General features: G+C 51.1%; 1 protein-coding gene across 2 annotated transcripts; it reads left to right on the forward strand.

The window, feature by feature from the left end:
- Positions 1-4,424: 4,424 nt before the first annotated feature.
- BOLA3 (bolA family member 3) lies at positions 4,425-12,892 on the forward strand. Of its 2 annotated transcripts, XM_056127276.1 has the most exons (4): positions 4,425-4,524; positions 6,813-6,936; positions 10,249-10,337; positions 12,634-12,892. In XM_056127276.1, the coding sequence occupies exons 1-4, from the start codon at positions 4,471-4,473 to the stop codon at positions 12,697-12,699; spliced, it is 333 nt and encodes a 110-aa protein (XP_055983251.1). In that variant the 5' UTR covers positions 4,425-4,470; the 3' UTR covers positions 12,700-12,892. The 2 variants fall into 2 exon arrangements, with proteins under 2 accessions (XP_055983251.1, XP_055983243.1); XM_056127268.1 differs by lacking the exon at positions 10,249-10,337.
- The last annotated feature ends 10,662 nt before the right edge of the window (positions 12,893-23,554 follow it).

Consider the following 23,554-nt stretch of genomic DNA (forward strand, 5'->3'; position numbering starts at 1 on the left):
AATGAATATGTGTTTCAACACACTTATTTACATTTGGAAACGATTTTGCCAATTGTATGGGTATTGAATGCGGCTTAAATTTAGGTTATCTCTGCTTACCATTTGATAACTGAAATTGCTTTTTTTTTAATCTCAGAAGAAAGGGAAGTTGCTAAATGTACAGATATCTTGTAATACCAGAGCCCCACCCCCAACAGATAACGCTTGTCCTCTGGTTCCGCCCATGAGAGTTCATCCCAGACAAAGAAAGCAAGTCCTCCCTGCTCTTGATACTTATCCGCTCCCGGCTGTGAGACTGTACTTCATGTGTGCACAGCTCTTTCACTGTGCTCACCAGCCATTGACAGGACCGCGCTCTGTCGTGGTGCTGGAGATCCCAGATAGAGTTGCAGGGTCCAAACTTAAGTCAGACTCTTCTTCAGACTTGCAAGGCAGAGCCTGAGCAACCCCCAAGGCCTTTAGCCATCAGTTTTGGGTTCCCCCCACCCCCTTGTATTGCTAGGGTTTGAAGGCCCTTCAAGGCCTCAGGCATGCAAGACAACTTGGTCTAGGTCCTGGATTTGGTGGTGGTAGTGTGTGTCAAGGAGAGGGTGATGGGACCCTCACCTAGCGTTCTTAGGGGGGGTTACTACTGGTACAATTCTTAGCAGTTGTTCCTGGCAATGTTGGGAGACCATGCCATACTGAGGATTGAACACAGGCATCCCCCATGCAAGCATGTGCTCCAGCCCTTTTTGCCATCTCCTTTCCCACAATCCTGGAGGACAGGGGAGGGCAGCACACATCTCTAGTGATTGGGGGACTGTCTAGCAGAATTCGAACCATTATAGCCCTTTACCTCTGTAAAGGGGCTGGAGCTATAGCACAGTGGTAGGGCGTTTGCCTTGCACGCAGCCAACAGGGCCGACCCGAGTTTGATTCCTCCGCCCCTCTCGGAGAGCCCGGCAAGCTACCGAGAGTATCTCGCCCGAACGGCAGGGCCTGGCAGGCTCCCCATGACATATTCGATATGCCAAACACAGTAACAACAAAGTCTCCAATGGAGACGTTACTGGGCCCGCTCGAGCAAATCGATGATCAACGGGAGGGCCTTTACTTACTTTACTGACCTCTGTACTATTTAGACCCTGGATTTTGTTTTAAGTCCTATGTCAGTAGATTTAAAAAGGTTACCAACACAGTTAGGGTGTTTGTAAAGGAGTAGTAAAAGAATCTTAAAATTTAGGGATTAGTGGTGGTGGAGAATGGGCACTAGTGGAGGGATGGGTACTCGATCATTGTATAACTGAAACCCAAGCACAAAAATTTGTAAGTCTACAACTGTACCTCATGGTGTTTCACTAATAATTTTTTTTAAATTGGGGGATGCCAATACAATGAGAAATAGCATTCAAATCATGCTTTGTTTGGCAAAGAAATAGTCTTTGTAGCACTCTTTGGGTGTAAAAAATGATAGCTTGCACTTTTACTGCTTGAACACTAGATGTCAGTTTCTACCTCGGAAGCTAAATCCTAGCCAGAATAAAGGATTTTTTTACCAAGCACCTGCTTTTGTATGTCTTCCTGTTATCGCGTTTACATGAGTGTCTCTGATAGGTCCCAGCTTACACACACAACACTGCCCTGTCTTCTGTAATGACTGGGAACTGTCTGGGTGTCACATGGGAGGTTTTGAATGCAGGTTGTCTGAAAGATGTTAAATAGTCAAAAAAAACTGGGCAGGCTGTCTCTGTGTGAGCTTTTTAGTTCGCTTTCTAGGAAAAGATGAGGCTTCCCCCCCCCCCCCCCCCCCCCCCCGTGAAATGTAAATATCTGAGTATTCTAGCTCAGCTGAAGTTTTGTAAATTGTAGCACAATTACTAAGGAAGTTTGTGTGTGTGTGTGTGTGTGTGTGTGCGCACATTTTATGGGGTCAAACCTGTGGCTTCAAACATACCAGACATGTCTTCTGTTACTGATTTATATCCTCAATTCAAGAAAGATTATTGATAACTGATCTGGCTAAGCATGTAGTAGACCGTCATTTTGATACCGGTTCTCCAGGGGAGGACTCTACCTTGTTAGTGGAGCCCTTAGCAGGTCATCTAACTTAGTCCTTAGAGTAATTTGGGTGTATATGATAGGATAGAGAAGTATGTAAACAATTCCGATAGCGTACATATAATCAGAATTGGATTCCATATGTAGTGAGACATGTCTGTTCCACCAAGTTCAATTTGCAAAAATACAAAAGGCTCCATAAAATAACATTAAAATTCATTCAGGTAAAAGATGTATCCACAGAGATCCTATCTGAGGAATTTTTTTGCAGTTGGCACAGATAAAAAATATGAAAGCTGGGAGTGATTTGCAGAGACAGCCCATTTCCTGAGATTAAAGACATTATAATCAAATCTGAACTGTTGGAGCTAATTTGGAAGTTCAGATTGGTTGAGATTGTTCTACAAATGCTTTTCTAAAAAGGCTCAAATCTAAATTGTAGGCCTAGAATTGCTAAACCACTGTCAGTTTTCTTACGTGTACTTTTTTGTCCCATTCAATGCTGGGCTGTTGACATGAACAACTAAAGCAGATCTGTTGTGGAGCTTAGAGATAAGCTGGAGAAACAAAGATAAACATGTTCGGAATGACTTTGCATGCACTGAAAGATACGCATATGTGGTAGACTTATAAGCTTACAGTGGAGCCCTCAGCTCCCTGGAGAAGACAAGGCTTGAACTGCCTTAAAAACTGAGTGATTGCATAACTAAACTCAAAATAGCTTGTACTGGAGCTTTAGTAATTCAGTGATCCAGAGGACTGGATTTCTGTTGGACAGCTTCTGTTGGACAGTTCTGGAAGATGCTTCATTTATATTGAAAGAACTTGGGGTTTTGCCTGTAGCTGACAGTGAAAAAATCTGAAATACACAAATAACGGACAGTTTTTCTCTTTCAGATGTTTCTGACTGTGGAAAGAGGTTATGGGGAAGATACAGGGCAGAGTGACAATAACTTAAAATAATGTGTGCAACTATTAAATTATGGGGATGAGGGATGTTGGACGTGAGCAAAAGTAGTGATTTTTCATGATGAAAAGGAGGAATTCTCCAAACACAATCCATGACTTTAAATGGGTCTCTCAATTGTGTGACAAACTGTCTAAAATGACTAGTGTTCATTTTGGGCTCATCTGGTTTGCAGTTGCATGTGCTTCATTTCCAAAGTGCTTCCCACACAGTGACTGAGTTAAGTGCCAGCCTCTCCAAGCTTCCTACCAAGTTAGAGGTCCAGTTAGAAAGGATCGTTTCTTTTCCAGAAAAGTCGCAGACCAACTTTCCATGAGCTGGTTCAGGTCAGGTAACCAACTTCAAACCAGACCTGGGTGTTGTTTCAAATCCTAAAACTGTCCGTGGGCGGGGATCCTGTCTTAGTAACTACACGACTGGAGAAAATATCTTTGGCAGTTTTTTTCTACATCGTTGACATTAAAGAAGAAAAACTGGGAAGTCAAAAATTTTTTCCTAAAACCACCACCCCTCATTTTGTAGCAGTCAAGCATAAAATGCGAAGCCAAATAAAATAGGGGCTGGAGCAAAAGCACAGCGGGTAGAGCATTTACCTTGAACGAGGCCAATCTGGGTTCCATCCTTGGCACCCCATACGGTCTCCAGAGCCCTCCGGGGTGATCCCGGAAGCGCAGAGCTAAGGGCAAACCCTCAGCACTGCCGCGTGTAGCCCCCAGAACAAAACCAGAAAGCAGTCTAATGTGAATGTATCACCAAGCACACAAGTACCAGCAGAATATACCAGACCACAGACCACAAGTAGACCACAAATAAAGTTTGGGTTGCTCCAGCCTTCACTTCTGAAGCCTCATGAACCCTAGCTGCAGGCCAGAGTTGCTTTATTTATTTATTTATTTATTTATTCGTGCATTTATTTTTGCTTTGGGTGTGTGTGGGGTGGGGAGTTCACTCCTGACTCTTGCTCAGGGAGTAAATCCTGAGCACTTTCAGCACACTTGGAAGTGCTCAGAGAGTTGATCACTTGATGGGATGGAACCCGGTCAACCACGTGCAAGACAAGACACCGGCTGTATTGTCATAGCTCAGGGCCTCACGGCTTTCTTCTTATTATTATTTTGGTGTGTGTGTGTGTGTGTGTGTGTGTGTGTGTGTGTGTGTGTGTGTGTGTGTGTGTGTGGAGGGAAACCCTCCGAATCCCCGGGAAAAATACGTTCATGCCCAGAGAAATTGGGATCTGGCCCTAGATTGCCCTCCCGACCCCACCCCCGCCCACCGAAGTCTGCAATGCGCAGGTTCCCGGACATTCCCCGCGGCGCGGCGCGGTGTGGCGCGGCCTCCGGCCGGCAGGGGACAACCGCGCCCGAGGAGCCGGCGGCTCTCGCGCCCGGGGCTCGGTGTCCGCCGGGGGTGGGGGGAGGGAGGGCACAGCAGCGACCTCGGGCGGCGAGCCGCAGCGGCCGGGCATGGCGGCGTGGAGCCCGGCCAGGGCAGCGCCGCTGCTCTGCGGGATGCGCGGGGTGAGCGCGGGAGCGGGGCCGGGCGGGGGCGGCCCCGGGGGAGACCCGGGCGGGCGCGGCGCGGGCCCGCGGCGCCTTCCCCGGCTCGGACCCCCGCCGCCCCCGCCGCCCCCTGCGCGCTCCTCATTCATTCCCGGGGCCGCGACGCCGCCCGCCCGCCGGCGCCCGCAGCTGTCAGCGCGTTTCCCAGCCGGGGCCGGCGGGCCCGCGGGTGGCACCAACCGTCCCGGTTCCGGTCTGGTCCGGTCTGGTCCGGCCCGGGGGGCGCGGCTGATTGCGGACCGGGTCGGGTCGGGGCTGCGCGGCCGGCCGGGCACTGCCGAGAGGGCCGGGCCCGGGTCCCCCTCCTCCCCGGCCTCCGTGACCTTGGCTTTGCCCGGAGTGAAGGCCAGCAGAGGGCACTCCTCCGGCACTTGCTGATTTTGTTTTTTCTTTTTTTCTTTTTTTTAATTTTCCATCCCGGGACGCCCTCCATCCCTCCGCTCTCCACCCTGGTTCTCACACTTTTCCTTCTCCGCAGCCGCACCCGGCCCTTGTCTTTCTGCGTTGACAGCCCATCACTCCTGCGAAGGGGGTTCTGCCCCGCAGAGGTGCAGAGAGAAGGGGAGTCTCTCAAGGAACCCGCGGTGCATCCCTTAGCGCCCACCACTTGGGCCCTCCACCTGCTCCCCTCTTCCTGTGCTCACTGCCCCGACCACCTTACCCAGGCCCACACTGCCCCCATCTCTTGTTCCTCTTCACTGCACTTCAGTTGCCTGTCAGAATGGGGGGAATGGGGGAGGGGGGTGGTGGGAAGAACTGCTTTGCCTACGCCCGTTTCTCAAGGGTCATGCTTTTTTTCCCTTGACATTTCCTCACCCGTGTCACCCAAGCCCCAGGCTTAGCCCTGGAAGGCTGCAGCAGCAGGACAGAAAAGGGGTCTGTGCTCAGGAATTAATCCTGGTGAGGCTTGGGTGGGGAGGGATCGTAGAGGATGCCAGGAGTCGGACCCAGGTCAGCCAGGTGCAAGGCAAAAGCCATAGACCTGCTTGTATTGTCACTCCAGCCCTGGAGTATAAACTTCTTGGAGTAATGGGGGAGGGGGGCGTGTGAGGATGAGTCACTGTAAATCATCAAGCTGGACCCTAGAGAAAAGGCCCAAACCTAACTTTGAGAAACTGCTTAGTGAAAGAGCTAGTGAGCAGGTCATGGTTTGCTTTGGTCCTGGAGGCCTACTCTAGGCCGTCAGGAAAGGGCTGGTGGGCTGGTGGGCAGGACACCCACCAGCGCTGCATGATCTCCGGGAAGGCACCCCATTCCTGGTGCTGCTTCCTTTGTAGCACTTCTCTTCCAGGTTTCTTCCTGTCTCATACCCCTTGCTTTGGCACCAAGAAACCTAGCTAACAGCTCAATTATTATTATTATTTATTTTTTTATTTATTTATTTTGGTGTGGGTAGGGATCACACCCTCAGTGCTCAGGGCTTATTCCTGCCTCTGCTCAGGAATCACGCCTTGGTGAGGCTCAGGGAACCATATGCGATGCCCAGGACTGAGCCCAGGTCGGCCCACGTGCTATTGCTCCAGCCCCACAGCCCAAACCCTTCAGCGTGGTCTTCAAGGGCTGCCCTCCTGCACTTTCCGTCTGTCTGCCTTTTCAGCTGCATTAGGGGATGGGTCATACCCGATGGGGGAGGACGGAGATTGTCAATCATGCATAAAGTGTGGGTGGCCGCCGGTGGGGCGGGGGGCTCCGGCCCCTTCAGACTGCACAGGGCAGTCTGAGGCAGCCTGCCTGGCCCTTTGGCTCTGCCAAGATCTTACCCACAGGTCCAGACTAGAGGCATGACTCGGTGCCTAGTCTTTGTTCCCTCGCATGCGAAACTGCCTGATCGTGTTCCGTGTAGCAGTCAGTGTGCAGGGCAAGCACCTATTGAGCTAAGTTTGGGCCTTTCCTCTAGGGTCCAGCTTGATTATTTACAACCACCTCTGGTACCCCCAGAGGTTTATTCTCTGGGGCCAGAGTGACAATACAGCAGGTACGGTGTTTGCCATGCACAGCGTCTCACCCAGTTTTGATTCCTGGCATCCCCTCTAATTCCCCAAGAGTAAGGAGTAAGCCAGGAGTAAGCCCTGAGCATCTCTGGGTAAAGCCAACAATCACAAAGTTTATTCTCCATCGGGAGGAAGGCCTGCCCCTTTGGCTCAGCTTCTGTGGCCAGGCCTGGGGTTGCGCCTCCAAGGAGAAGGGCCGGGCTGGCCTTGGGGGCAGGTCTGGGACCTCTGCCTGACTCTCTCCCTTCCTGGCAGCTTCCGCTTCTCCACTGTGCCCAGCGGCTCTTTGCCTCCCAGACCGAGGGCGAGCTCAAGGTGACACAGGTTCTCAAAGAGAAGTTTCCCCGGGCCACCGCTATCAAAGTCACAGACATTTCAGGTGAGGTTCCTTCATTTCTTGCCCAGAGGGTCGCGGTGGATTTTGCCCTAGGGGGAGTGAGAGGGCTGAGGACGAGGTGGAGGGAATGTGCTGTCCCTGGGTGCCCCCTAAATGTGGCTTTCGGACACGCAAGACTCGGCCTCTCCCACCTGGTGGGGTCAGGTGAGGGTGCAGACATACCGGAAAGAAGCTGCATGGTGACCAAGGCCAGCTCCTGCCCCCAGCCTGCCCACTACTACCACTACCGCTACTACTACTACTACTACTATTACTATTATTTTGGGCACAGGGGTGTTTTAGTTCCATACCTGGCAGGGTTCTGGGGTTACCCCTGGCTCTGTACTCAGAATCACTCCTGGGGGACTCGGGAATTCTGTGGGGTGCTGGGGATTGAGCCCAGATTGGCCGCGTGCAAGGCAGATGCCCCATCTGCCGTGCTGTCTCTCTCTGGCCCCCTGTTACTCCCATTCCTCCATCTGCTCCTTCCCCTCCCCCTCTTTCATCCTTTTTCTCCTTCCTTCTCTTATTTTTTTGTTTTTGTACTACATCAGGTGGTGCTCAGGGGACTTGATGGAGTACTGGGGGTCGAACCTGGGTTGACAAGCATGTTAACCTCTGTACTATCTCTCTAGCCTCCTCCCCGACCCCCACCAACACACACACACACACACACACACACACACACACACACACACACACATACACTAACACACACACGCGCACACATGCACACGCACACACACACAGTCTGACACTCTAGAATGTCAGGCAAGGAGAGGACCCCGGGAAATTTTGTCCTTTTCTTCCCCCTTGTCTTTTGGTGGGGGGGGGGGGGGCTTGCAAGGGGTGTCAGAGACCTTGGGGACTCACTCCCAGCTGCCCAGGCCTGAAGGGTCAGTGCCCAGGCCTGTGAAGTCGTGGTATTTGGGCCTGAGGCCAGGGGCCACCAGGGTTGTGCCTGGGTGGTGCTTGGAGGAGCTTGTGGTGCTGAGAATGGGACTGGGGGCCTCCATAGGCAGAGCAGGAGGCCTTTGAACTATCTCCCCAGTCCTCAATTTATGTCCTTTTTTCCTTTTTTTTTTTTTTTTGTTTGTGTTTTTGGGTCATACCCAAGCGGTGCTCAGAGGTTACTTTCAGGCTCTGCACTCAGGAATTAACTCCTGGCAGTGCTCAGGGGACCATATGGGATGCTAGGGAGCAAACCCAGGCTGGCTGCATACAAGGCAAGCACCCTACCCACTGTGCTATCTCTCCAGTCCCATTTTGTCCTTAAAAAAAAAAAAAGTAACTGCCTCACTTTCCCATGAGGAGACTAGTCCAGAGGAGGCAGAGAAGTGGTCTGCCCTGCGTCTGGGAGGCGGGCAGCAGGGCCAGAGCCAGGACCCAGCACACATGGTACCGAGTCCAATTTTCAGGCCCAGCCTATCTCAGGGGACCCTGAGTGAGTCAGGAGAGGGAGCGCACAGTCGTGGCTATCTGTGTGCTCGGAGCAGCCTGAGATCAGCCCCAGTGGGCCCCAGCAGGGGAGATAGGGCCTTTATCCAGGCTCGCACTTGGAGCAGGTCAGGAGTGATAGGCACACCCACCCACAAGAAAGTCGAGAAAGTGGCCTGTGTCGTGGCCACTGTAGGAAGTTGCGCTAAGACCCACTGAGACTGTCAGGAGGCTCCGGGAGGCCTTGGTGTCTCTGTCCAGGACCTGTTGCAGGCCCAGGGAGGGAGGGCTGGAATTGCACACGGCAAATGGGACCGGATGGGGGCCGGAGCCATAGTCCAGCGGGGAGGGTGTTTGCCTTGCACACAGCTGACCCAGGTTGGATCTCCGGCATCACATATGGTCCCCAGAGTGCCGCCAGGAGTAATTTCTGAGTGCAGAGCCAGGAGTAACCCCTGAGCACTGCCAGGTAGGACCCCAAAAAAACAAAACTTAAAAGTGAAAGCTGGGGCCAATGGGGCCAGAAAGAGAGCACAGCCAGAGGCCTTGGGTGACCCCAGATCTCTGAGAGCCTGAGCACTACATCACACCTCTCTCTCTCTCTCTCTCTCTCTCTCTCTCTCTCTCTCTCTCTCCACGTTATGGTGCTCTGATGGTTACGCTAGCCTGCAGTTAACCGCACATGGGTGCCCTTTCTGTCTCCCCTGTTGCTTCATATACTCCCCAGCCATTGCACCAATGCTCCAGCTAGATGTCCAGAGAGCACCACGGGCGGGGGGCGGCCCTGAGAGCTGCACTGAGAGCGGTTCCCTCCCCGTTGCCTGAGAAGGCTCTCCAGGAAGGAGACACTGTGGTGGGCATCTTGGAGGTTTGCGGGTCATTGCGCTGGCTCTATCCCTCAGGCTTTCTTGTTCCCTTCTTTCCTTTCAGGTACAATTACTTGTCATTTCAACTCAAATTATTTTAGGTTCTCTCTCTCTCTCTCTCTCTCTCTCTCTCTCTCTCTCTCTCTCTCTCTCTCTCTCTCTCTTCCCCACTCCCTCTCCTGACTTACTCGGGAATCACTCCTGGTGGTGCTCAGGGGCCTATACGGGATGCCGGGATCAAACCCGGATGGGCCGCGTGCAAGGCCAACACCCTACCCACTGTACTATCCTCCAGCCCCTTTCTCTTCTAATACATGACAGTACGCAGGCTAGTCCCACCGCGCTGCTTGGTAGGTCACACCTCAAGGTGCTTAGGAGACCATGTGGTCCCCCTGCAGGCAAAGCATGTGCCCCGGCCATTGTATTATTCCATACCCTATCCCGTGTTTAGTTTTGGGGCCACACCCAGGTACTCAGGACTTACTTACTCCTGGCTGTGTGCTCAGGAATCAGTCCTGGCAGGCAGGGCTCAGGGGAACAATGTGGGATGCCAGGGATCAAACCTGGGTTGGCCACGTGCCAGGCAGTCACCCTCCCCACTGTCCTATTCTCCAGCCCCAGCTGCTGGTCCTTTGGAAGCTGGAACACTAAGTCCATCCCTGCCACCCCTGTCTCTGGCTTTCTGTTGGCCCCGTAACAGGAAATAGCGGGGACCCCAGACAGTTCCCAGAGGTTTCCAGGTGCCGTGCCTTTTGTTTCCCACCCACGAGGCAGGATTCTGGGCAGCGCAGAGAAGGGCCTTGCAAAAGAAGGTCCCATCCTGGGTTTGCGGCAGCCAGCGGGCCTGGTCGCCTTGGGCTGCCAGGATCGTTCTCTCCCAAACTCTGCAACTTTCCGACACATAGTAAACGTTCAGACCTTCTTGGATCATGCAGTGCTCAGGCCTGGCTGGGTCTGCAGCCGCTCTCGCGGAATGTATAAATCAAACACTTTCAACTCGTGTTGACTTTAGGAGGCTGCGGAGCCATGTATGAAATCCAAATCGAGTCGGAAGACTTTAAGGCAAAGAAAATCGTCCAGCAGCACCAGATGGTGAATCAGGTCAGTGGAGGCACTCGGGTTCCTGGGCCCTTGGGACGCCAGCGAGTGGGGAGGCTGCTGGGGATGGCGTGTTGCCACACGCCAGGAAGGAGTGTTGCCACACCGAAGGTCCGGCCCTGGAATCCAGGCCCGGAGGGAAACATCTGGAATGAGACTGTGGCCCAGTGGGAAATTTATTCAGGGTTGAAATCAGGGTCTCTGCTCATGTTTCCCTCAAACCGTCCTTTCTGCCAGCCCCACTTCGAAAAGCTGTTTTGTGTTTCCTTGTCTCGCTGTGCTGACATTTACTGTGCGCATGGTATGGTGGATATTGCACCCCGTTCCCTCCCGTGTTGGGTGGAGCTGGGACTCTGTGGATTCTGAGCCGTAGCTTCCCATCAGCCGAGGCTGACCAAGGCACTGACCCCGTGCCCAGCCTTGTGCCGACACGGAAGAGGCAGTTGCCTAACAGTTGCCCACTGCCCTTCTCTGGCTGCTGCTTTCCACGACCTCTCCCCCTCGCTCAGTGCCTCATCTCTGCTACTGTCCAGTCTGTCACTGGACACCACAGTTACCTGCAGAATCCAGAATCCTGTGTCCTGGCCAGGATGTTTTCCCTCCCATCCCTCCCTCCCTCTTTCGCTCCTTTCTATTTTTCTTTCTTTTTTTTTCTGTCTTTTTGGGTTACACCCAGTGATGCCCAGGGGTTACTCCTGGTTCTGCACGCACTCAGGAATTATTCCTGGTGGTGCTCGGGAGACCATATGGGATGCTGGGGATAGAATACAGGTTGGTACCATGCAAGGCAAATACCCTACCTGCTGGACTATGGCTCCAGCTCCCTCCCTTCCTTCCTTCCTTCCTTCCTTCCTTCCTTCCTTCCTTCCTTCCTTCCTTCCTTCTTCCCTCCCTCCCTTCCTCCTGCCTTCCTCCCTCCCTCCTTCTTTCCTGTCTTCCTCCCTCCCTCCTTCCTTCCTGCCTTCCTCCCTTCCTCCCTCTCTTCCTCTCTCCCACTTCTGTCCCTCTCTCCCTCCTTCCTTCCTTTCATTTTTTGCTTTTGGGGTCACACCTGACTGTGCTCAGGTCCTTCTATCTCTACATTCAGTGGTCACTGCCAGTGGGGCTTGAGGCACCATATGAGCCACCAGAGATCGAACCTGGTTGGCCGCATGCAAGGAAGCGCCTTAACCCCTCTAAATAACACTCTGGCTGCATGATCTGCCTCAGTCTCCCTAGCACGCCAGGCCTTTTCCCAGTGAGTCGTGGCCGGGTCTTTCGCCAACTTGTTCTCTGGGTCCAGTGCCCTGCCGTTCTCTGCTCATTCTGCCTCCGGTTTCCCACTCCTGGGCGACCTCCCTGGAGAGTGGCAGGGTTGGGGTATGAGGACTTGGCTGGGGCTGCAGCACCTGATGCTGTCCAATCCCGGGGCTTGTGTCCTTTTCCCTTTGCTTTTTTAAAATCCTTTCTCAGGACCTTTCTCCTGTGCCCCTGCTCGGGCTGATGCTGAGGGACCAGCCGGTCCTGAGCAGTGTCTGCCCCCATGGCATTCTAGACCCATCCTTTCTCGCTCAAGGCCTGAGTTTTCTCAGCTGGATGCACCCCAGGTGATCTCTCAGGCCCTCTGAGAAACTGGGGGAGGCCCGGTGGGAAGAGTGTAGACAGAGAGAGGGCAAGAGGGGACACTGTGAAGTCAGTTCATCGAACATGGGGGCACAAGGTCCAGAGGGCCTCTTGGCCTGGCAGGGCAGGGAGATGGGGTGACAGGGCCTACCACCCACAGGGCTGCTAAGGAGAGGCTGGCTGTGCCCCCCACCACATGCAGGGGACTTAAGGAAGCACTGTGACTGCACTACGCCATGGGACCTGCTTTCAGACTGGTGTGAAAGGGTTTTGTGGGGCTGGAGAGATGGTACAGCGGGTAGGGCAATTTGCCTTGCACACAGCCAACCAGGGTTCAATCCCCAACATCTCATATGGTCCCCCAAGCGCCGCCAAGAATAGGAGTAAGCCCTGAGCACCACCAGATGTGTCCCCAGGTCCAAAACAGAGTAAAACAAAGCATTGTCTTCAGATCCATACATGTGGCTCCGTGAGTAGAGCACTTGCTTTGCATGTGTGAAGTCCTTGGTTTGATTCCTGGCACCAAAAGGGGAAAAAAAAAAAGCTTTAAAACATTGTTTTCCAGTAAAAGGGGAAAACTGCTCAGTGCATCGAAAATCTTCTGCGGATATAAAAACTCACACCTAAAATGCTTCTCATTAAACTTAGCATGGTTGACATTAAATGACAACTCAGCAATGCTTGGTCACTTTTGCAGGCCCTCAAAGAAGAAATCAAGGGGATGCACGGGCTTCGGATCTTCACCTCCGTCCCCAAGCACTGACCACGGTCCGGCTGCCCGGATATTGCTGCTTTAGACCTTGGATGAACTTGACGGACAGTTCCTGCCTAGGAATTTGCCAAAAGATTTTTTTAAAATCTATTTTATTCAAAGACATTTCCATATAATAATTATAGAAGAGTATGTTATCTGTCTACTTAGATGTTAATTAAAAACCTGAAGACACCATAGCTCCGAGCGCGTCCTGGTCCCTTTAGTTCAGAAGGCTGCGTCCTGCTGTCGGAGATGCTCTAAAGACAACTTCAGACCACATGGTGGGACAGACGTGGCAGGCCACAGCCCAGGCCGGTGCTGTGCCGGCTGCTCTGTCTTGTCAGGAGGTTTCCTTCCTCCTCCTGAAACTGCTCAGGTGCCAGAAGAAAAGGTCCTTGGGTTTTGCTGTTGCCTTGGTTTGCTACTTTCTTTCCCTTCCCTGTCAAGCTCTTTACTCCTGGCTCTGCATTCAGGAATCGCTCCTGGCAGCCTTCAGGGGACCATATGGGATGCCGGGGATCGAACCTGGGTGAACTGTGTTGCAAGGCAAATGCCCTCCCCGCTGGACTGTCGCTCGGTTTCTCTTCAAATCACACAATTACAAAAATGATCTTAGCCCCTCAGTTCTCTTTTGGTTTGGTGGGGAGGGCACACGTGGCAGTGCTTGGGGTCTTCTCCCTGCCCAGTGCTTGGGGTTGCTCCCACCAGGGTCTGGGGAACCACGCAGTGCCGGTCATTGAAGCAGGGGCTCCTGCCCGCTGAGCATCTCTTTGACCCTGGGCCCCCGGTTTTCTTACGTGCTGGGCTTGTGGGGCTTGTGGGCTTGGGGCATGAGGTCCATCTTCTTGCCCTCCAGGTGGGAGGTGGTGCTCCTGGCCCGGGACAGATGCTGAGACTTGCTTTCTCAGCAACCTTACAAATAAGACACGGGCCAGTGATGCCCAAGCAGCCCATTGGCAGCAGTTGCCCCCAATGCCAGAGCCCTTGGCACATCACCTTGGCTGTACTCTGTGGGCTTCTGGGCCTTGGCAGTGACAGGGTTGTGTTGCTCTGGAATCAGTGTCAGTGGTCACTGTCTTGAGTTTGCCATGGATCTGACTTCTAACCCCAGGGCCTTCCTGTGCTGCCCAGTTCCTGAGGCTGGCAATGGCCCCAGGCCCTTCCCAAAGCTCTTCCTTGCACATCCCCCTTGTCGGTGTCTAGGACTCCTGCCAAGAGTCCTGATGGGGTCACCCACTCTTTGCATAATGGTCTCTGCCTTCTTGGCGCTTATTCCTTCTAGGCAGCATCCTGAGAGATCGGGCCCCTGGGGCTCTGTCCTCAGCCATCGGGACAGAGGGGGTGGGACGGGTGCAGGGCCTTCCGCTTGCCCACACTTCCTCTATCATGCATGGAAGAGACCCCAGGGAAATGAGTGAGTGGTCCCTGGTTTTGCTTTCTTTTTCTTTCTTTCTTTCCTTTTTTTTTTTTTTTTTTTTTTTTTTGTTGCTTTCTGGACCATACCTGGCAGTGCTCAGGGGTTACTCCTGGCTCTCAGGGTTACTGCACTCAGGGTTACTCTTGCCTCTGCACTCAGGTCAGGAATTAGGAATTACTCCCGGTGGTGCTCGGGGACCATAAGGGATGCCGGGCATCAAACCTGGGTCTGTCCCACGCAAGGCAAGCATCCTGCCCACTGTGTGGTCACTCCAACCCCTGTCCCTGACTTTTCAGTTCTCAGTCCCCACTACTTCCTTAAGAAATAGAAATATCAAGTCGAACAACCTTGGGCTCCAAGCCTTTGCACAGACCAATTTTAAATAGTTCATTTACATAGGGTGCCCCACTTTTTAAATTTAGAAACGTTATCTCTCTAGTGTGGGGAAAGCATTGGTGTCTGCTGAGACAGAACTATTCCTCATGTGGGATAGTGTCGCTGTATCTGAGGTGAGGAAACCACATACGACACAGACAGCTCGGGCGGGAGAGACAGAACAGCAGCTCAGGCACTTGTCTGGCACATCATAGACCCGGACTCAAGCTGCGATCCCTGAGCACAGAGCCAGGAGTAAGCTCTGAGCACCCTCAGATGCGGCCGGTCCCACCCATTAATATTCTTTTAGGCTCCTTGATTGACAAGAATGTTAATGTTTTGGGAATACAGTGTTGCTACACCACATCCTCCACAGAGTACCCCCTGTTCCTTCTCCCCTGTCCCTAGGTCCCTTCCCAGTCCCACCTATGATTAGCATACTCAGTCCTAGAGGTAAACTGGGGTCTCTTACCAATGTTTATTCCATGACTATTAAAACTGAGGAAAGTCATGGGATGGGGGGCAGAACCGGCACGTCCTTCCCACCCCGTTGAGGCCTAGAGTTGCCCCCCACGAGTCACTCTCTGGCACGGCTATGACCCCAGAAGTACACAAACCAAACTTGTAACTATGTGGCTTTTGGCAGAAATCCCTCCAGACATAATTAGTAAAATATCAGAAATCCAAAATCGTGCAGCCACTATTACAGCCTCATGACATCATATGATCTTCACAACCAGCAATAGAACACAAATTATTTCACAATGCCTTTTCATCAGGTCTGATTGTTGTGGGAAAATTCCAAATAATAATGGTGTACCTTTTGTCGAAATAATGAATGTAATCAAAGTAGAGAGAGAGTTAAATGGAAATCATCTGCCTCACAGGCATCGGAAGAGGTGGAATGGGGGGTATATTGGGGTTCTTGGCGGTGGAAAATATGCACTGGTGAAGGGATGGGTGTTTGATCATTGTATGACCAAGACATAAACCTGATAGCTTTGTAACTTTTCTCACGGTGATTCAATAAATAAATTAATTTAGAAAAAAAAAACTGAGGAGAGTTGGGGGCTGGAGCGATAGCACAGCAGGTAGGGCATTTGCCTTGCATGCAGCTGACCCAGGTTCAATCCCTAGCATCCCATATGATCCCCCAAGCACCGCCAGGAGTAATTCCTGAATGTACAGAGCCAGGAGTGACCCCTGAGCATCACTGGGTGTGACCCAAAACGCAATAAATAAATAAATAAAACTGAGGAGAGGGCCTGTGGCACCCGTTAAAAAGCTGGTCACCTCAGAGGCTAAGCTTTTAGAGGATGTGAGGAGGAAAGGCGCCTGAGTCCCAGAGTGCAGACCGTGGTGGACAGGGGCAAGAGACAGCACAGACAGACCTGTGTTCCTCAAGTGGACTGGACTCTGATCTGCGGGCGTGGGAACACAGGCCTTCAGAGACAACCTGGGAAAAGTCCCAGCTCTGAGCGGGCAGCACAGACCCCAGAGGGTGAGGGGGTCAGGTGCTAACCCACAGTCAGAGCAGACCCAGCCTTTGGCCAAGACACGGTGATGGGTCATCTCTGAAGCAGAAGCTCGTGCTGTGTCCCAGTTCCCGCGTGCTTGCTGCTCCAAGTTGCTAGGACCCGGTGGTAACTGCGCAGGTGTTTCCGAATTCCTGGAAGGAGCTCGGCTTGCCTCACTCCGAGGTCCCACTGCCTCGAAAGGCCCAGGCCCCTGACAGCTGTCTGCCAGGAACAGCAGCCTTGGGCCCTGCAGGTCGGCCCAATAACATCTCACACTTGGTTTGCTTTGCACCCTCAGACCCTAACTCTGAACCACGCCTGGCCAACTGAATATGGCTGGGAGTGGCCCTCAGGCCCCCTGAGCATCACTTGGGAACCTCCCATTCCCCACCCCCCCCCCACAAAAAAAAGACACAGTTTCCAAGTATTTATTTATTTTTAAAATTTTGGGGGCTGGAGCGATAGCACAGCGGGTAAGGCGTTTGCCTTGCACGCGCCTGACATGGCTGACCCGGATTCAATTCCTCCACCCCTCTCAGAGAGTCAGGCAAGCTACTGAGAGTATCTCGCCCACACGGCAAAGCCTATTGACGTATTCGATATGCCAAACACAGTAGCAACAAGTCTCACAATTTGTTGTGAGATGTTACTGGTGCTCACTCGAGCAAATCGATGAACAACAGGAGGACAGTGCTACAGTGCTTTTTAATTTTTGAACTTTATTTAGGATTTGGGGGCCACACCCTGCAGTATTCAGGGTTTACACCTGGCTCTGCACTCAGATAGCGCTCCTGGCAGTTATGGGATGCCAGGGATCAACCCTGGGTTGGCCGCGTACATGGCAAATGCTCTATCTCTCCAGCTCCAGTAGCCAAATCCTAAGAAGTGAAAGAGCAACCGTTTGCCTTCTCTCTCCTAATTCTGTAGTCACTTAGTTCTCAGAGGTACAGAGGCTGAGAGGCTCGGCTTTAGAGTTGGCCTTTGGTTGGGGCTGCAGGGCTGGGGAAGAGCCGCCCAAGTCTCAGGAGACTCCAGGCCTCAGCATCAATTCCCCACCAACCTGGTTATCAGTTCAACACAAGGACTAGAGGATGTGGTGCTGCCGGGACACCTCGGCCACTCCAGGGTGCTGGGGGCCTCCGGGACAGCTCTTGGTGTTGAACAGGGGACTGAACGGTTCCAGGAAGCGAACCCAGTTTGGTGATCCCTGCCTACTTAGGGGCTGGGCAGAGAGCAGACCAGGGGCACATTGGGGGAAAGACTGTCCTGCAGGTGCAAGTAGTCAAAGCATTAAAAAATATAGGGGGCATCTTGGAGGCCAGCCACAAACGCTAGGGGAAAAGGAAGCTCAGATAGAGAAGGGAGCACCAAATAAAGGGTGTTGGGAGGATCCTCCCAGGATGGGAGATGCATGCTGAAAGTAGACTATAGAACGAACATGATTGCCACTCAATGCCTCTTTTGCAAACCACAGCACCCAAAAGGAGAGAGAGAACAAAAGGGAATGCCCTGCCACAGAGGTAGGGTGGGATGGGGGGGACTGGTGGTGGGAGGGATACTGGGATTAGTGCTGGTGGAGAATGGGCACTGGTGGAGGGATGGGTATTCAATCATTGTATAACTGAAACCCAAGCACCAAAATTTGTAAGTCTACAACTGTACCTCATGGTGTTTCACTAATAAAAATTTATATATATATATGGCGGTGGCAAGGAACAGAGCGATAGTACAGCAGTTAAGGCACTTGCTTTGCATGTGGCCAACCTGGCTTCGATCCTGGTATCCCATATGGTCCTCCATGTACCGCTAGGAGTGATTCCTGACTGCAGAGAGAGGAGTAACCCCTGAGCACTGCTGGGAATGAGGAAAATAAATAAATAAATAAATAAATAAACAAATAGAGTGGCCAGAAGGATAGCAGAGGGCACTTGCCTTGTATGTGGGTAGGCCAGATTTAATCCTCCGCACTGTATCCTCAAGGGATATAGTCCCTCAGTCCCATCATGAGTGATCCCTGAGCATTGCTGGTTGTGTCTCAAAACAAAATTTTAAGAAGAGGAAGGGTGAAAATAAAATAGAAGTGTGTCCTCTATAATTTAGTACATAAATATAAATATAAATTTGGGTCTTGGTCTACCAAAAGGAGTGTGTAAAGCGGAGACGTTATAAGAGAAACCCAGTGAGCAGGCTGTAAACAGCCGCTGCTTAAACAGCAAGAAACCATTACAATCTCGATTTCTCATACATGAGAACTTTTGAGTGTCATCAGGACCTATTTGTCCCAATTCAAATGAATATTTTTAGCCGTGCATTGGAGCCACAGGTTGACAGGAGATGTCACAAAATTTGCCTGATTTTTCAGCACTTATGAATGGATTTTACTGAATACTGCTATTGAACTGAGGAGGGTTGGGGATTGGGGTTTTTACCTTCTGCAAATACAGTAAAGATCATTTTTTTTATATCTATCCGATATAATAGATTTTTTTATATCCTGTAGCTTGGTTTATTTATTTATTTATTAGTGAAACACCATGAGGTACAGTTATAGACTTACAAATTTTTGTGCTTGGGTTTCAGTTATACAATGATCAAGTACCCACCCCTCCACCAGTGCCCATTTTCCTCCACCACAGGTCCCAGCATCCCTCCCACCCCCCATTCCCCCCATCCCACCCTGCCTCCGTGGCAGGGCATTCCCTTTTATTTTCTCTCTCTCTTATTGGGTGTTGTGGTTTTCAAAAGAGGCAATGGGTGACAATCAGGTTTGGTGTATGGTCTACTTTCAGCATATTTCTCCCATCCTGGAAGGATCCTCCCAACACCTTTATTTGGTGTTCCCTTCTCTATCTGAGTTCTCTTTTCCCCTAGCATGTGTGGTTGGCCTCCAAGCCATGGAGTAAAATTCCTGGTACTAATATCAGCCATTCTTGGGTGTTAGTCTCCCATTTTGTTACTTTATGTTCCCAGATGAATGCAATAGTAAAGATCATTTTTGTTTCAGAAACAGAAGATGGTAACGATGGGGGTTCCAGTCCAGGGTTAAGGGGCAATCAGCTGACCCCAGTTCAATCCCTGATGTTGCCAGTGATCCCCTAAGTACCTCCCCCCCCCCCCCCCCCCGGGCCAGGAGGGGTCCCTGAGCATCGGGGTTTTAGCTGGTAGAGCTGTTAGACTGAGCGGGTCGGAGCTGCTCTCTGACCACGGTCTGTCTCTGTCTTTGCTCTTCGTTCACACCTGGCTACATCCCACCTGGAGCGCCACACACCTTTACCTTTGGGGAGGGAAGGAAATGGGGTGGAAGGAGAGGAAGAAGGAAGCCCCTAAGGTCCATGGACAGATGATTCGGTTCCTGGGGGAGCCGGAGTGCTAGGACACGGGTGGAAAGAGGCTGGGTTGGCAGCCGCTCTGTTAGGGCCAGCTGCCTACATGGCAAGCGCCCTACCTGCTGTACTATTGATCCAGACCCTTTTTGGGATATTGTTGTTTTGTTGCTGCTGTTGTTGTTGTTGTTGTTTGGGGTGGTGATGGTGGTGGGGTGTTTTTGTAAAAAACATCTTTTGAGTTTCCAGATTGGTCATTAGAGGCCATTCTTTTCTTTTCCAGCAGGTGGAGCAACAGCAAACGTTTTTGGTTTTGCTTGAGTCGCCTCGTGGCTGTGTTTGGGAGTGCTACGTTTTCACCTTTTCTTGCCTCGGTCAGAGGTGTGTCCCTGGCACGTTTTTCACTTGTGCCTCTGGAGTTCACTGATGCTGCTGATGGTGTCGCCAAGACTGCAGTAGTCCTGGCAAGCAGGGCGGGACTTCTGGGGACAAGCATCATCACCCCAGCACTCTGCTAAAACAAGGCACCACCTTCAGATACACAGACAAGTCCCTCTGCCCGGTGCCCTGATCTGCTGTGCAGAGAAAACTCTAATGGGTTAGAAACGTTTTATTAGGCATGCATTGAATGGGGGAGAGGAAAAACAGCAGGTTTTTGCTTTGTTTATTTTGTTTGGGGGCCTCACTTGGTGGTCACTGTCACTGTCCTCCCGTTGTTCATCGATTTTCTCGAGCGGGCCCAGTAACGTCTCCATTTTTTGAGACTTGTTGTTACTGTGTTTGGCATATAGAATACGTCACGGGTAGCTTGCCAGGCTTTGCCATGCGGGCAAGATTACTCTCGGTAACTTGCCAGGCTCTCCGAGAGGGGCGGAGGAATCGAACCCGGCTCGGCCGGGCTGGCTGCGTGCAAGGCAAACGCCCTACCGCTGTGCTATCGCTCCAGCCCTTGACTTAAATTGTGGTGCATTAAATAGTCACATCTTAACTATCACGCCAACAATGCACTGGCATTATTATAAACAAAATAACCTTCTTGAGTTATAGCAACTTCTCCCAAACAGAATGAAGAGGAGGGTTTAAAAGAGCTCATTGCTGGGTTGATGTTTAGCTAGGTGTGCACTTAGCAGATTTATAAAGGTTAGGGGAAAATGAGGGCTAGAGCGATAGCACAGCGGTAGGGTGTTTGCCTTGCATGCAGCCAGCCCAGCCGAGCCGGGTTCGATTCCTCCGCCCTTCTCGGAGAGCACGGCAAGCTACCGAGAGTAATCTTGCCCGCACGGCAAAGCCTGGCAAGCTACCCATGACGTATTCGATATGCCAAACACAGTAACAACAAGTCTCAAAAAATGGAGACGTTACTGGGCCTGCTCGAACAAATCGATGAACAACGAGAGGACAGTGTTTGTTTGAAAGAGAAGAACGATCTCTCTCTCTCGCTCTCTCTCTCTCTCTCTCTCCCTCCCTCTCTCTCTCCCTCCCTCCTCTCTCTCTCTCTCTCTTTCTCTCTCTGTTTTTGGACCACACCCAGCTGCTCAGGGTTTATTCCTGGATCTGCACTCAGGGATCACTCCTGGCAGACTCAGAGGACATTAAGGAGTATCCGGGTCAGCTATGTGCAAGTTTTCTGCACTATTTCTCCACCCTATATGTCCTCTAAATAAAGGAAGAAGGGCCAGAGAGATAGATCAAAGGGATAGCATACACTTTGCATGTAGGAAGTCCAGGTTTAATTCCAGCACCACAGAGTCCCCGGAGCACTGATCCCAGAGTAGTCCTTGAGTAAACCTGCCCCTCAAATAAATAAATAAATAAGGTAAGTAAACAAGGAGAAAACTTTGTAAATAAGATAAAAATTTTTTAACAGAGAGTTGTTGGGAGAAAACAAAAAATATTTTGGATGGATACGGAAATTCTTGGTGCTTTGGAACTGTACCATTACTTTTTTTTTTTTAATATTCCAGGCATTGGAACTGACGCTATAAAGGATTTTTTTTTTTTGTCACATCCAGCTGTGCTCAGGGATTATGCCTGACTCTGTGTTTAGGAATCACTCCTGATAGTGCTCAGGGTTCCATATGGGGTATGGATCAAACCTGGCTCAACTGTGTTAAAGGAAGTGCCTTTACCTACTCTACTGTCTCTGATAGTACAAAAGAAATGGAGCAAATCCAAAGCAGAATTAATCTAAAGAAGTCCAATGATTCACCAGATGGGCCCCTGCTATTAAATTTCATTTCATTTCATCATCCTGTTAATCGTCGATTGCCTCGAGCAGGCCCCAGTAACGTCTCTTTCATCCTAGCCCTGAGATTATATTCATGGCTCTTTAGGAGAATGAGACCCATCATTGTTACTGGTATTTGGCATATTTGGTAGGCCACGGGGAGTTTGCCAGACTCTGCCCTGTGGGCAGGCTACATTCGATAGCCTGCAAGTTTGTCCAAAGTAGGAATGAGATAATAAGATGTCGCGCGGCTGCAAATGCAGCCGCGCGGTTCCGGGATCTGGATTTTATAGTCTCTGAGTCTTGGCCGCTGATGGGATTACATGGCGCCAGGGGGCCAGGTGGTGGGTGTGACCCCCGCCTACTGGAATTTGGAGGATCTGGGTGGAAGATGCTCGACTCCAATTCGAGTAGGCTTGGAGGTCTCGGCCCCGGAACCCGCGTGGCTTTGTCCCTCTGCCAGTACCTTCATGTGTGCGGAGAGTGGTCTCAGCATGGTGGTGGCTGGTCCTGGAGGTCTTCGGCTGCCGTAGCCCTGGTCGGGGCGGGGAGGAAAGCTCAACCCGCTCCCCTCCAAGGGACTCCGGGAAGGAACACCCAGGCGCGGGGGCAGAGACTGCACTGTTCTCGTCCGGGATCTGGATTTTATAGTCTCTGAGTCTTGGCCGCTGATGGGATTACACGGCGCCAGGGGGCCAGGTGGTGGGTGTGACCCCCGCCTACTGGAATTTGGAGGATCTGGGTGGAAGATGCTCTACTCCAATTCGAGTAGGCTTGGAGGTTTCGGCCCCAGATCCCACGTGGCTATTAAATATCTTGAACTATTTAGTCATAACTTCAGCTGGTTGTGTTGTTGAGAAACAACTTAAAATAATGACCATAGGGGCCAGAGCAATAGTAGAGCAGGTAGGGCACTTGCCTTGCATGTGGCTGACCCAGGTTCAACCCCCACCATCCCACATGGTTCCCTGAACATCACCAGAATCAATTCCTGTGTGTAGAGTCAGGAGTAACCCCTGAGCATCGCCAGGTGTGATACAATAACAAACAAAAAATACTGACCAAAAATGTATGTACACAACCCTTATTGCTGTGTAGAAACTGATGGATCTATCTGAATCAAAACTTTAAAGAAAAAAAAATCCCTTCCAAGAACAGGATGTTCTATATTCAGGAACTCGTGTGACAGTAATAAAAGATTCAAGATTCATATCATCAGAATCTCAAAAGGAGGTAACGAGAAGGGGGCTAAAAGGACAGTTTTAAAATAATGGCACTGCTGGTGGGAATGCCGACTGGTTCAGTCCTTTTGGAAAACAGTATGGACGATTGTCAAAAAAATTAGAAATTGAGCTCCCATTTGACCCAGCAATACCACTCCTGGGAATATATCCCAGAGAGGCAAAAAAATATAGTCGAAGTGACATCTGCACTTGTTTGTTCATTGCAGCACTCTTTACAATAGCCAGAATCTGGAAAAAACCTGAATGCCCGAGAACAGATGACTGGTTAAAGAAACTTTGGTACATCTACACAATGGAGTACTACGAAGCTGTTAGAAAAGATGAAGTCATGAAATTTACATACAAGTGGTACTACATGGAAAGTATCATGCTAAGCAAAATGAGGAAATGAGTCAGAAAGAGAGAGACAGACATAGAAAGATTGCAATCAGCTGGGGAACATAAAGTAACAAAATAGGAAACCAACACCCAAGAATAGGTGAGATACATACCAGGAGGTTTACTACATGGCTTGGAGGCCAACCGCACATGCTAGGGGAAAAGGCAGCTCAGATAGAGAAGAGAACACCAAGTAAAGGGTGTTGGGAGGATCCTCCCAGGATGGGAGATGCATGCTGAAAGTAGACTATAGAACGAACATGATTGCCACTCAATGCCTCTTTTGCAAACCTCAGCAACCAAAAGGAGAGAGAAAACAAAAGGGAATGCCCTGCCACAGAGGAAGGGTGGGATGGGGGGATGGGGAGTGGGAGGGATACTGG

Source organism: Sorex fumeus, unplaced genomic scaffold, assembly GCF_029834395.1.
Source record: "Sorex fumeus unplaced genomic scaffold, SorFum_2.1 ptg000006l, whole genome shotgun sequence".
Classification (NCBI taxonomy): Eukaryota; Metazoa; Chordata; class Mammalia; order Eulipotyphla; family Soricidae; genus Sorex; species Sorex fumeus.